The 13,483-nt window shown below is 56.6% G+C and overlaps 5 protein-coding genes across 5 annotated transcripts; 2 read left to right on the top strand and 3 right to left on the bottom strand.

Annotated features, from left to right (window-relative positions):
- Positions 1-348: 348 nt before the first annotated feature.
- Positions 349-2,579, bottom strand: ACRALDRAFT_2024982 (uncharacterized protein; the record flags this gene model as incomplete). The annotated part of the gene is made up of 2 exons (XM_071020280.1): positions 349-2,035; positions 2,560-2,579. The coding sequence occupies 2 exons, from the start codon at positions 2,577-2,579 to the stop codon at positions 349-351; spliced, it is 1,707 nt and encodes a 568-aa protein (XP_070880147.1).
- A 454-nt stretch (positions 2,580-3,033) lies between these two features.
- ACRALDRAFT_2039612 (uncharacterized protein) lies at positions 3,034-4,829 on the top strand (the record flags this gene model as incomplete). The annotated part of the gene is made up of 3 exons (XM_071020974.1): positions 3,034-3,144; positions 3,343-3,490; positions 3,568-4,829. The coding sequence occupies 3 exons, from the start codon at positions 3,034-3,036 to the stop codon at positions 4,827-4,829; spliced, it is 1,521 nt and encodes a 506-aa protein (XP_070880146.1).
- Positions 4,830-4,851: 22 nt separating this feature from the next.
- Positions 4,852-5,488, bottom strand: ACRALDRAFT_205051 (uncharacterized protein; the record flags this gene model as incomplete). Its single annotated transcript, XM_071021585.1, has 3 exons — positions 4,852-5,060; positions 5,142-5,390; positions 5,464-5,488. The coding sequence occupies 3 exons, from the start codon at positions 5,486-5,488 to the stop codon at positions 4,852-4,854; spliced, it is 483 nt and encodes a 160-aa protein (XP_070880145.1).
- A 285-nt stretch (positions 5,489-5,773) lies between these two features.
- Positions 5,774-9,229, bottom strand: ACRALDRAFT_2024980 (uncharacterized protein; the record flags this gene model as incomplete). The annotated part of the gene is made up of 1 exon (XM_071020279.1): positions 5,774-9,229. One exon carries the CDS (start codon positions 9,227-9,229, stop codon positions 5,774-5,776), a length of 3,456 nt encoding a protein of 1,151 aa, XP_070880144.1.
- Positions 9,230-10,903: 1,674 nt separating this feature from the next.
- ACRALDRAFT_2024979 (uncharacterized protein) lies at positions 10,904-13,306 on the top strand (the record flags this gene model as incomplete). The annotated part of the gene is made up of 3 exons (XM_071020278.1): positions 10,904-12,382; positions 12,472-12,982; positions 13,062-13,306. The coding sequence occupies 3 exons, from the start codon at positions 10,904-10,906 to the stop codon at positions 13,304-13,306; spliced, it is 2,235 nt and encodes a 744-aa protein (XP_070880143.1).
- Positions 13,307-13,483: the final 177 nt, after the last annotated feature.

Here is a 13,483-nt window from a genome sequence, read left to right as displayed (position 1 = left end):
GGAGTTTTTTATCTGGAAGGACTTTTTGTTTGGGAATTGGATTCAATCACGATGGATCTAGGGGGGCCTCACTTGAGGGCGGATATGTCTGAACAACCGACGCCGCGGTGAAGTGCTCGAGGGAGCTTGCTGAGCCTGCAGTGACATCCCTGTTGTAGTATACCCTTGACAATCGGTGCGGTTGATTTGAAAAGTCAGGCATCACACTATGGTATGCCTTTTGTCGTAATGCAATGGACTGGAGTAGGGGGCATTGAGGCGTTGCCATACAAGGAGCAGCGCATTGGATAGGTAGCAACAGACGACCAATCTGTTCGACTGACTGCACTGCATGGCTCTCACCCTCAGTCATTCGTCGCCAAGCACATCAAATGGATTCGTATACCCTTTCCCAGTGGCTGAACCGACCCGTTCCTCTTGCCCCGCCTCTTCCCTCTCCTTGCGTCTCTTTCGCAGCAGCTGTTTTTTGTGTCGTTTCTCCTCGTTCCTGGTCCGCGGGACGATGTCTGACGGTTGGATGCCCAGCACGGACGCCACACGAGAAAGGTTCCGGTCTGGGTGGTTGCGCAGGTCTGCGACGAGGGCCAGCGTGCCTGGCGCTGTGGGGTACCGGGCCAGTGGCGGCAGACGGGCGAGGTTGCACTGCAGGGAGACCAAGGTGGCTGTGAGCGGTTCCATTGGCGGGGTGGCGACCTGCAGGACGAGGGGGATCGTCTGTGCGAGGATACGGAGGGAGTAGAGCGCTGCTTGAAGCTGGGCGGTGAGGTGCAGGACCACCCAGTTGACAGGACCTGTCGTCGTCATTGTTGGTGCTGTTGTCCCTCGCGAGAGTGCTGCGGAGGAGGAAGAGGGAGGAAGTAGAATGTCACGAATCGCGGACAGGGTGGACGGGTCTTTGCCCTGGATGTAACTGCAGCTCATGTCCTGGTGCAGGGCGAAAGTGAACCAGAGCAGGTCAGGCTCGTCGTCGAACGCGTAGGTGATGTGAGACAGGACCGAGGACAAACCGGCCGCGGCGTCGAGGGTAGACGTCTTGGTGAGGAGGGGGAGGGGTTTTCCTTTGTTGGCGGCGGATTGGATGCGTCTGTATTCGCGAACGGATCCCGGCCAGCCGGGGTACGCGACGTGGATGAGACTGTAGGCTAGCTGCCGCACGGCGAGGCTGCTGTCCCACGCGCTGGTGCGGACGGGGCAGTCGAGGAGCAGGGGGAGGAAGATGAGGGGCGCTTCTTGCCCCTGGGTCTGGGTGGCGGCATACCCGGCCGGGGCCGTGGATAGGAGGCGCTGGTAGCCAGGGGATTGGAGGACAAGTTCCGATATGCGAGGATCGAGGCGGGATGCTGCGGGGGACAAGAAGTTTCTCGCGGCGCTGCGTGACTCGGCGCTGAGTGGTTTGTAGGGCTGTGAAAAAGCCTGGAAATGGCGGATGTCCCCTGTCGACAGAGGCTTCCGGCAGCCTTCGAGGAGCTGCGACATGGACTTATGGGCGTCCTTGGATAGCTCATACCCGAACCGAAGCAAGCCTTGTTCCGGAGACGGAGAGAGCCGCAGTCTCGATGCAATCTCACGAGGATGGAACCGCAAGGCGATTAGCTCCTGAGAGCGGGAATCTTTAGCGTCCTTCGTCTTAGGGCGAATGTCGCTGATAAAGACGACAGATCCAGATCCCAGGTCGTGGATCAGGAGATCCGAGTCGGAGGTCAAAATGGTGCCTCCGTGGACCAGAGCGTGCTCGGCGCAATACTCGTCTGCCTCCCCGGGCACGAGATGGACGAGTGGCGCATACCGCTCGGTGTCTTTTAGGCGCTCGAGGATGGCGGGGACTAGGAAAGGGGGCGTGTGTGTGATGCTTCTACGTGGTTCGTGGTCGGGGAAGAGTGGTGGTAAGACGGGACTTGATACAGAAGAGGTATACTCTGGGAAGTCTGAGTTCCTGGCATGCAGGCGCTGGAGTTGGAGGGATGACTGGAGGAGTCTGTCGAGACGGACAGGTCTCTTCTCCAGGGGCAGAAAACCGTCGAAGTAGATGGCCACTCTGAAGGAAGTGTTAGAGAAGTACGGTACAACGAAGAGGCTATAGGTCAGAAGAGATATGCTACACCTTGGCACCGCCGTCTTGGAGCCTATCCAACCAGGCAACGGTCGTGTCTCCTAGTAGACTGTAAGACGGAGCCCGACGTCCATTGCAGAGGTGATAGATATGGTAAGCAAGAGATGGTCCGTCGACGATAATGTTGACATTGTCGAGTTGTTCCTCGACTCCATAGGGTTGGAGGTGGGAAAGGAGGCGAGGGATTCCCATAATCGACCGGATGAGTGTGTTCTCTATGAGATTTCAACATTGATCATGAATCCAAGGCTTCCTTGCACGAAACAAAAAAGGAATATAAATAGTACTGGTGCATCTAATACGTTTCCCACGCCGTAAGCGGTAGCCTTAAGGGCTGGAAATGTAGGCGGCGTATGATGATGGCGCTGTCGTGATAGTTGATTTGGTGTTGTTCGTAGATTTCAGTGTATTACGAATATTCCGCTTTCCGAATACATCATACGAAGTACCTTACAAGTTCGAACGTCATCAGGGGTAGCACGGTTACGTAATGTTGCACTGAACCCATACAAAGTACGCTGTACTCCGTAAGTGCATGGATTAGACCCGATTGAGTACACAGTGTCTCTCGGACGGTGGCTTGATTCTCGTAAAATGCGCTGTGTACGCTGTACAACGTAGTGTAAAAGTACAGCCATTAGCTAATGAAATCGGGAACATGGCGGAGTCCCGTAGACAGTGTAAATTTTAGTCAATTCCTACATTACCCCACTTTGAATTTTGTACACCCAAACTTCGCTCCGTGTCTCGTTAAATAAATTCTTTCTCTGTCTCTTCGTTCAGTTTGCTGGCTGCCGGAGCTCAGCTCAGGTCACAGCTCTCAGCCCAGCAACTTTAGCCCTTACGAGACGCTTGAGCAGTTCTTCCATTCTCTTCCTCATCGCCTGGCAAATTATTGTCACGTCTTCATCGCGCCTCTAGCCATGCGTGGCACTCTGATCTTCGCCGGCAGCTCGTGCCCGGCCCTCACAGCCCAGCTCTGTGAGAACCTCGGCACACGCCCTGCCAAAGCCGAGCTCTCCCAATTCTCCAATGTAAGCCGCCGCACATTCTGAGTCGGTTGCCTTTCCCTGCTTTTCCCTGCCTTTTGTCAAGCATGAGAGGTCGGCCATCGTGGGGGGGCGGACAAATGAGAAGGGGGGCCGGAAATCCTTGGTTCCCAAGCTTCTAGTGGCAGCTGCCTCGTCTGATCATGCGTCACGGCAGCTCATTGAGACTGACTGGCCACGAAGGGCGAGACAAGCGTGCGCATCCTGACTAGCGTCCGGGAAAAGGACGTCTTCATCGTCCAGTCTGGAAGCCCCAAGGTCAACGATACCATCATGGAGCTCCTGATCATGGTCTCGGCCTGCAAGGGAGGCTCCGCAAACAAGATCACCGGTAAGCTGACCATAGGGGGAGGGAGTCCGCACGTACAGGAATTGCATTCTAACCGGCTGCTTGCTCTCACTCGACAGCCGTTCTCCCCTACTTCCCGTACAACCGGCAGTCGAAGAAGAAATCCCATCGCGGTGCCATTACGGCCAGGATGCTCGCCAATCTCTTGATCATGGCCGGTGTCAAGCACGTTATAACCGTCGATCTCCATGCCTCCCAGATGCAAGGCTTCTTCAAGTGTCCAGTGGACAATTTGCATGCCGAGCCCCTCATCGCCCGATGGATTCGGCACAACGTCCCCAATTGGCGAGAGGCCGTGGTGGTCTCCAAAAACGCGGGCGGAACCAAAAGGGTAACCTCGCTTGCCGATGCCTTGAAATTGAATTTTGGCTTGGTCACGACCGAGAAGAAGCGTGGGAATATGTCGAGCAGTATGATCATGAATCCTCTCGACAATTTCCAGCGACCCCCTGTTCTCGAGTCGTCCACCCGAGACAAGCAAACGCCAGCGTCAAGAGATGAACCATTGGACCAGGAAGTGGATGGACCACCGCCGGATACCGTCGTCAAATCACGGTCTAGAGTTCGCGCGAATAGCCAAGGCTCGCCTGAACGCACCGTCGACGTGGGTCCGCGCGCAGCTGACAGAAATCGTTCAGATGATTGCTCCAATGATCGGTCTGTGACTCCGACCCAACAGCGGAACAGCAGCTCAGATGGAGCAGAGGATAGCGAGTATGACGATGGTCGAGCCCACGAGGTGACTCAGGCCCGCCTCGTACAGGGTCACATCGTCGACGACGACTTCCCGTCCCCGTCCACATCGGCAGCCGACGGGAGTGTCCGAGAAGAACCAGATCCCATGACCATGTCCCATGCTTCGTCCTTCTTCGCCCCGGCGCCTGACGCCCTGGGTGGTTCGGGTGACGGTGGTGGCGAGACGGACGATGAGGAGGCCACGCTGAAAGATCCCAAGATTGAGCACACCGTCACGCTGGTCGGCGACGTGAAGAATCGGACCGTCTTGCTTGTGGACGATATGATCGACAAGCCTGGCTCCTGGATTGCGGCGGCCGAGACGGTCGTGAAGAAGGGGCGTGCCAAGAAGGTATACTGCATTGCCACGCACGGCGTCTTTGGCGGGGACTGCCTGGAGCAGTTGCAGAATTGCGAGTGCATCGACACCATCGTCGTCACCAACAGCTTTCCCATCCGCGAGGAGCAGGTCAAAAACATCACCAAGCTCGTCATCCTTGACCTGTCTTTCCTGCTCGCCGAGGCCATCCGTCGCAACCACTATGGCGAATCCATCTCGCCACTGTACCAGCACATTGTGGACTGAGCCAATGTGTTCCTTTTTTTCTTTAGAACAACGGCAAGAGACGAGGGTCTTTACTCTCGCTTGTCGTTTCAAGGTTCCGAAACCAAAACCAACATGTTGGACGATTATCCTTGGCTTCCACTGACAAGACTTTTTCTCTTTGGCGGCATTCAATCTTAGCGAGGCGCAGGCGGCACATGGTCTTTACTCGAGGTAAACCGGGAAAACTAGGATGCAGTGAGTAGGTATGAACTGACCACAGAGATTTCCTCGCGGAAGAAAGAAGGGGGAAAACTCATAGACATGAATAATGATCTCGAGATACCAGTCCACCGGTTACAATCTTGGTATCATGCCTTTTCTTTTTTTCCCCTTTTTTTTCCAACTGCGACCTGTTGTTGGGCGATCTCCAAGGACGCTCGAACCCAGTAATGCTGTCTTCTGGACAGCCAGTGCTCGATTCATCCCAGAATGAGAACTGAACGGAGTACTGGAAGATCAAAACTTCGATCAAAGAAGGCGCTTCACACTGGTCTCGTCGACCGCTGTCCTCTATGGGCTGGTGTGTGAAGGGCAAGAGAACTTTTCGAACATTTCTCCTTATTTTGTTATATTTTCTCGATAATTCTCGTGTCATTGTTTTTGTCCTACCTACTCCATGAGATGTCATCTCTGTTCATGGTGAAGAGAAATGGAGTAGTACTGAGCCTACAATCCAGATAATATTACAAGCTACGATATCCCTGTGAATATCGCTTTGCGTCTCTCATATCTCATCTCTCATCTCGTGTGGGTTCATAATCATCTTCCAAAGCCATTCCTCAAGAATAAAGACCAAGATACCCAGACAAACCGCTCTACATCCCATCTCGATGTAGGTGCAGGGGTTGAAAATAAAAAACCAACACCTAGAACCATTCCAGTTGCACCTCATATACAACGGATAAGACAGTAGGATCTTCATCTCAAATAGTCTCCCCAACGGACGTCCCGTCTAACCCATGAATATCGGACAGCAGCTTGAGAAAGTTAGCACGGTCATCCTTCATCTGCACGTCGCTGACGTCCTCAAGAAGCTCCCCAGGGTCAAGACGGCCCCGAGACGCCGCCTCGGGACTGCCCGCCGCCTTGATGATGCGCCAACCTCGGCGAAACTCGTCCCGGATGGAGACAATGCCGTTGTGCGTCACAGTACGGGCGACATTGTGGTCCAACTCGAAGGGATCCTCGATGGCGAAGAGGTAGCGGAGGCGGATCTCCTTGACTTCGGCGCCCGCGGGGTGCTGTTTCCCGTTCGGGTGGCCGTGGGATCCGGCCGTCGGGGGCGATTGCAATGGCCCAGCGGCGATCGCGGTGGCGCCACCTGCACCAGCACCGGCACCGCCGCCCTCGCCGTTATTGTGAACCTCGACGACCGTCTTGGCGCCGGTCCAGCCCTTGGCCTGCTTCGAGAGCAGGCCGCCCGGGGTGCGGAGGCTGAGGACGTCGCGGCCCCAGTCGAAACCGCGCACGCCCGGGTACGTGGTCATGTGGCCCGTCTGGGCATAGTACTCGAAGAAGCCGCGGAGGAGCTGGCCCACCGAGTCGCGGTTGCAGTTGAGCTGGCCGAGGCTCGCGAGGCGCTGGATGGCGGCTTCGTCGCGCCAGAAGCCGACGTAGTGGCCGCGGCACCACAGGGTGTCGTCGGCGCGGGCCGGATGGCTGGCGTCGTCCCACGCCGAAGCGGGGGGAGGCGGCGGGCCGAGCTGCTGGAGGTTGGGGCAGACGAAGGGCTGGACGACGTTGACGAGGTAGTGGAGCACCATGAGGACGTAGCCGTAGCTGCTGAGGGTGCCGCGGTAAGGGGTGTTGATGCCGCGCATCTTGGCCCAGTGCTTGACGAAGAGGACGAGCGGGCGCACGCGGTGGTCGGTGTGTGAGTAGCAGCGGAGGAGGAGGGTGTTGTGCAGGGCGAGGTGGGCGGAGAAATTGATATCGCACTGGACACCGGCGCCGGCCTTGGGAAACTCGAGCTTATCGCGGTAGCGGTCGCGGGCCTGGTTGGGGCCCATCTTGGACGGGTCGTGCATGTCTCGGATGAGGTCGAGCAGCGACGCATCTGCCACGGGGATAATGTAGTTGACACGTCCGCCGGGCGACGGTCTGGGCTCCATGGGGCTCCGGAGGATGGAGATGTATCGTTGGATCTGGTCAACCAGGAGATCGTCGTAGAGGTGCTTCTCGACGGCTCTCTCCAGCTCCATGGCCAGCTGCAGGCTTTTGTGGCGACGAGCGACGGTGTCGAGGGTGGGACCTCGGTCGCAGTTCTTGACAAAGGCATCGACATCGCTTCGGAGTTCGTGGGACCAGATGCCGGTCACGTAATGGTGGACGACCAACTCCTGGAAGCTCTCCGAGTCGAGCAACTCGGACGGCCTCAGCCCGGCGACGATTCGGGCTGCGCGGTTATGGTACTCGGTGGCGGATTCGCCCTGGTCTTGCTGGAGTGTGAGCAGCTGGATCGAGTGGACCTTTCTGAGCTTCTCCAGATGTATCTGGACTAGCTTTGTGAATGATATGGGGTCCATGCCGGACGTGTCTCGGCTCTGGGTCAACTTCCAGTCTTTGATTACCCCATCGGCCATTTTCTCCTGGTCCGAGTTCTTTTCAAAGGTCCCGCGGTTCTCCCACAGCATAACAAGCCTTTCGCCTTCGGCCTGTGAGAATACGGCCTGGAGGGAGTGGTGGTTATGGTCGGGTGCGGACGGCGACGGCGAAGTGAGAGAGTCGATTGATGGGTAGTTTTGTAGTCGTGCCTTGAGGACGGGGTCGCGGATCCCCTGGATAAAAGCAGCGCAGACTCTGTTCAAAAGTTCAAAGTCTTCTCTTGAAAACTCTCGGTGGTTGGACATGGTTAGGTCCCGCCCTTGAAGACGTCGCAAGGCGCGCTTAGCAGTGACGTGGTATGCGACAAGGGATTGACCTTCGGACTGGCGTAGCTCGAAGGGCGAGGAAGGCTCCAGTGCGGAAGTGGGACAGCTCTCCTGGTCCGTTGCGGAGATACCGTTCGTCGTCGCTGCGGTCGCCACGGTCGGGCCGGCGGCGAGTTGATCGCTTCCTTTCTGCGTTCCGGTTGCGGGCTCCTGTCCGAGGTGGTCTGTGTCGTCCATATGCTCCGCGGGGTCGGCACCACCAGGGCCGCCTTCACCGTCGAGACCAGCCTCCCACGTCTCTCTGGCTTCGAGCAAGTCGCGCAAGAGACTCTGGGTGGGCTTTTCGCATACTTTGATGATAGGGACACGCGTACGAGTCAGGAGACGGGCTCCGAGGCCATGGGCGAGGAAGGCTTTCTCGATGAGACGAGGGATTTCCGAGTCGGGGGCATCAGGCTGCGGCTGAGAGAAGGGGGATATGAGGCCGAGATCCATGTCCGACGCCTTGGTGGCGAATCCGGAGGAGAGGCTGCCAAAGCACTTGAGACTTATGGCAGTAGCTGGAAAGCCGAGCTTGCCGCGGGTTTGCTCTTCGTGCTCGGCGATGGCCTTGCGGCAGATCTCCTCGATGTTGAGCCGAAAAGCCTCCTTTTCAATGATGTCGCTTCGGTCGATTTCGGCGTCTCTAACAATAGTATGGCAGAGATTCTCGAGGAAGGCTGACTGGGCCGCGACCTGCTCTGGGCGAATATTTACACCGTGAGGTTCGTATAAGTTTCCGTGATGTTGGCGGCGGGGAAAAGGCGGGGGGATGTCTCCCGACGGACCCGGCGGTATACCGGAAGTAGGATGGCGGTGGATGGAGTTGTGATGATGCGGTACTTGAGGAGCATTATTCCTTGGGGATTGCCCATGATGATGATGACGACCGGCGGTGGTCCGAGAGCTTGCCGGGACAGATTGATCAGAGGGATCAGAGTGACCTGGCGGATGAGCATGCTGGGATCGCAGACCCCAAGAACCATGAGCTTGACCTTGACTCGGCGGGTGATTCCCGTTATTCCCACGATTTCCCTGACGTCGATTGGCCCAGGGATGTGCAGGTCGCGGATCGATGGGGATGACCAAGTGTGAGTTCATTTGGCGGCGCTGAGCCTGGTTGGGGCGCTTCCGGGAGGTCTTTGGTGGCGCGGGTGCTGACTGGGGTCCTAAGGGCGCATCAGGCGAAGCTGAAGCTGGGAGAGTTTCATGGCCGGAATATGGTGAAAACGACGAGTTCGTTTGGGGAGGGACGGGCGGCCCAGGGGCTTCGGGGGCAGGTGCATGAGATGGATCGGCGAATGGATGCGCCGACTGGGTAGTCGTCTCGCCGGGCACCGTGTTTGAAAGGATCAGATTTCGAAGCCTATTTTCCAAATCGGGTGTCGGAGCTGAGAAGCCAGGAGGAGGCCGAAGATGGCCATGGGCATGGCCTTGGCCCATGCCGTACGCGTCGTGTCTTCCCGCCATGATGTGTAGAGGAGATGAGAAGATGAGATCAGGGCGGGAAAGGAAGGTGAAAGGAAGTGAGATGGAAGTAAAGCGGAAGTAGGCCTCTTTTGTCAAGTGGACCTCATGGCACGCCCTGGATGTTTCCACACTTGCTCCGTATGACCTTAATCTTTGTTCAACAGGGGAATGTCTAGAGAAGAGGTATGAGGTGAGAACGATTGACAAATTTGAGGGAAGAAAAAGGACGGAGGGTGGAGGAGCCAGCTAACCTTGACTCTGTCTAGAATAGAAAGAGAGGAACTGTGAAGGAGTGCGGCATTGATTGACTGAGGCGCGTTTGCAGGGAGATGGGTGATGCGGACTGAGGCTGGAAGCTGTCCGTCACGATAGCTTGACACTATTTCCGTCCTCCCCAGGTAGGATTTCCAGGGAGAAATGGAGGAGATAAGACAAAGAGAGACGGGGCTAAAAGCCAGATTGTCACATTATCTTCAGGTGGGCTTTGGCAAGATGATGCTGAAGATGAAGATGGGGATGAAATTTGCGGCACGATGTTTCCTTGACACTCTGGAGTTGACGTTTGAGCCGAACGTGGGGCCATGTCCTTTTGTAGTATGTATCCGTAGGTAGGTAGGTACATGTACGCAGGGAAGGAAGTTAAAATTTTGTTTGAGTTTACACGGAGTACTTGGTACTTATCTGAGCTAGGCCAAACAAGTTGTTGAAGAAAAGTACCAGTCCGACATGGCTGGTTAGTTTGTACCAAATACATAATGATTGTACAGCGTCTCTCTCAAGCTTCGCAAGTCGATGACCTTGGAGCCGTTCTTTGAATACCTACTCGGTAGGAGGCACAAAGAAGCAATGCATGTTTTCAAACTATAGATAAAATAAAGCGGCACTATTTATTATATCAGAGCATCTGCCACAACTTGGTAGGTAATTATGTATAATGGTATCGTATCTGATTCTACGAAGTAAGGCCATAACTGTTTTCCGCACGTGAGGCAATGACGTTATGCTGCTAGGACCGTGCGGGAGAAACTACACGTACCTGTAGAATGTATGACTAAGGGATCCCATGACTAATAATGGCTGTGCAAATCCCGCCAACCTTAATTCGTGCCTTCCTTTGCTGCGATCCGAGCCAACGAAAGTACACCGTGTACACCGTGCGAGTTGGCTTTGTTAGCCTCGTAGTCTGAAAGTTACGCCTTGCCTAGGTCCCCTCTGTGCAACTGCTTCCTCTACATCGTCTCTTTCCCATCAGTAACGTGATATTTCGCCCATTCGCGTTTTCCTCCTCGCAACACTCACTACCTATACTATACCTCCTAACCTTGCGTCTGACATTCAAGCGCAAACACAGCAATTTTACAATCGTTTCCTCCTTTTCTCTTGTGTAATGCTACGCCTTACCATTCTTCCTCACTTCAAAAGGCTGATCTAGGGCCTCGCTCGACGCCCTTCTCGTCCTCTTTATCCTCCATCATCATTGCCTCCGTGTCCCTGGCTTGACACCTTCGAATATAATTACTTATTCCATTTCCCGAGTCTCTGGCAGCTTCCGAGTCTGTCTATTCCACTTCTTCGTCGCTGTGTCCTGCCGACAACGGGGCCGACCTCACCCGTCTATCTCTTCACGCGCATTCTCTCCCAACAAACTCCTTTCCGCCTTTACCGCAAACCACAATGAGCGCGCCGCCATCCGGCCCGCCATCCGGCCAGGGCCCGAACCCCAACCCCAATCCCAACCAGACATCCAATGCGAATCCTGTCGCGCCGCCTCGACCGCCCCCGATTCGGCGACGTCTCCGAACCGCCGATCCCATGGTCGCTCGCAGGAGGCCCCAGCCAAAGAACAACAATGCCGCCCGCCCGGGTGCCAAACCCACACCAGGTGCGTCGGGTGCCGCTCGTCCCTCTCAGCCGCCTGCCCGCCCTGGCCCGGCTGCCTCGAGCACCGCGGCCTCGGTCGACCCGACCACTTCCTTGCTGTCCAGAATCGCAGAATTCCGCTCCAAGACAGCTGCCAATGGTGGTTGGTCGGAACCCCTACCCCCCGGCGGCCGCGAGTGGAAGATTGTCACCACCAAGCGCGACCTGAACGCCTCTCTTCGCTATCACGTCATGAGATTCTCCTCGTCCAAGTTGGATGCGGAGAAGAAGGCCGTCGATCCTACCAACCAGGAGGACTTTACACGACCCGTCACCCTGCAGCGTCGAGATCCCCGCCAGCCCGCCCCCGGTCGGGAGCCCAAGGGTCCCGAGCTTCCGCCCGAACCCGAGCCGACCTCCGAAGACGAGAAAGAAGCCGAGAGGATTGCCAAGCTCAAAGCCGAGAAAGAGGCTTGGAGAGCCATGGAAGCCGCCAAGAGTGCCCCGGCCGTTAAAGACGCCGCACCCAGGACGAAGCAGTCCAAGCCGGAGGACCGCGGCGTCCAGTTCCACCGCGCTCCCCGATCCGAACAGGAGCGGAAGCAGCGAGAGCTGCGCTACGAGGAGTCTCTTCCCTGGCACATCGAAGATGCCGATGGCAAGAATGTATGGGTCGGCTCCTACGTCGCCCCCCTCTCCGAGACCACCGTGTGCCTGGTGGCCACCAACGACGGCAAGTTCGCCATGGTGCCCCTCGAGAAGTGGTACAAGTTTACGGCAAAGCCCAACTTTGCCACCATGAAACTCGAGGAAGCGGAAGCTCTGATGAAGAAACAAGCCGGCGTGTCCCGTTGGTACATGCAGGACAAGGAAAAAGAGAGGCAGCAGAAGGACATGGAGGAGACGAGACAGTATTTCCGCGGCCCCGCCCGTGTCAAGACCGAGAGCAGCACCTTCCGCGAGGTGTCCCGAGAGGACCTCTTCGACCACGACCAGCTGGATTTCGAATGCGACGAGTTCCAGGACGACGACGAGAACCCCGGTTTCGAGCCGGAGCAGGACGAAGACCAGAAACACGCCAGCGAGCGCATTCGCCGCGAGCAGCTCGGCGCCAACCTCTTTGGCGACGCCGACGAAGGCGAAGTGGACAAGGAGGAGCTGGAGGCGCGCCTCGAGGAAGAGGCCAGGCGGAGGGAAGGCAAGGAGATGACCAAGGCCTTGATCAAGCGCGAGAAGGAGACCATCTACAAGAGCGATTCCGACAGTGGTTACGATCCTTTTGAGACTTCTTCGGTGAGTATATCGATTCTTTGTTTTTCTTTGTGTTTTATTCTTTCTTGAACGTTAGCTGCCTGAGACTGTCCTACTAACAACCGAATCAGAGCGAAGACGACTCGGACGAGGAAAAGGACAAAAATGACAAGGCCGACGAGGACAAGAAGGACGACGAAAAATCTGGCAGCCAAGAGCCCTCTGGCCTTAAGCAGGATATCAGAGGCGCAAAGGACAAGGGCGTTTCGACGCCCGGAGCCAAGGGAAGCCTGACTCCCTCTGGCAAGCACAAGCAGACGGAGGCTTTGAAGAAGGGCAAGTCGTTGAAGCGACCGGGGTCTCCCGATTTGTCCGAGTCGAGCGAAACCGAGCCGTCGCGGAAGAAGAAGCAAAAGAAGGCCACGGGAACCTCGGTCCAGCCCAGCCGCTCCGGCACCCCCTTGCCTCCCGGGGTCGCCGGCCAGAAGCCGAGACCGGGCCTGGCGTCGACGAGTGACGGGGAAGCGACTGGCGGCGAAATGTCGGATGGCCAGCAGCAGAGGAAGAAGCAGAAGAAGATCAAACTCGTCAGTGGCGGCGCAAGAGCCACGCCCACCGGTTCTCGTGCCGGAAGTCCGTCTGGTACGTTTCCCCTTTTTGATCGAGACGCATTCTATCTATGTAGCCATGGGAAATATGGGATGCTAACCAGGGACTACAGCTGCCTCTCCACCAGTTTCGGGATCCCGTGCTGGGTCGCCTGCCAGCGCCGGGCCGATTGAGGCTTCGGAGCTTATTCAGGCGCTTCCGGCCTTGCCAGGAGGCATAACGGCTGGAGAGCTGCAGAGAATCTTCCACGGGCGTATCGGCGCGGGTCCCAATCAGACCTCCAGGGCCGATTGGATTCAACTTGTCAAGCAGCATGGTGTTATGGGACAGGACAGGCTCATTCGCCGAAGAGAGTAAGGGGGGCATGGTCAACTGGGGTCCCGAGGGGTTGGGGTGAGGGTTGGGGGTTGGATTAGATTTGGGCCCTCGCGGCGCAGGACCACCATGGGCATGTTGCTCGGGCGTATTTGGTCTAATTGATAGACATGTATACTTGTTTGCCAGCCCGAACTTGCGGTCTATGATCATCGCAAA

This window comes from Sodiomyces alcalophilus (genome assembly GCF_042370955.1).
Source record: "Sodiomyces alcalophilus JCM 7366 unplaced genomic scaffold ACRALscaffold_1, whole genome shotgun sequence".
Classification (NCBI taxonomy): domain Eukaryota; kingdom Fungi; phylum Ascomycota; class Sordariomycetes; order Glomerellales; family Plectosphaerellaceae; genus Sodiomyces; species Sodiomyces alcalophilus.
This window is presented reverse-complemented; position numbering and strand designations above follow the sequence as displayed.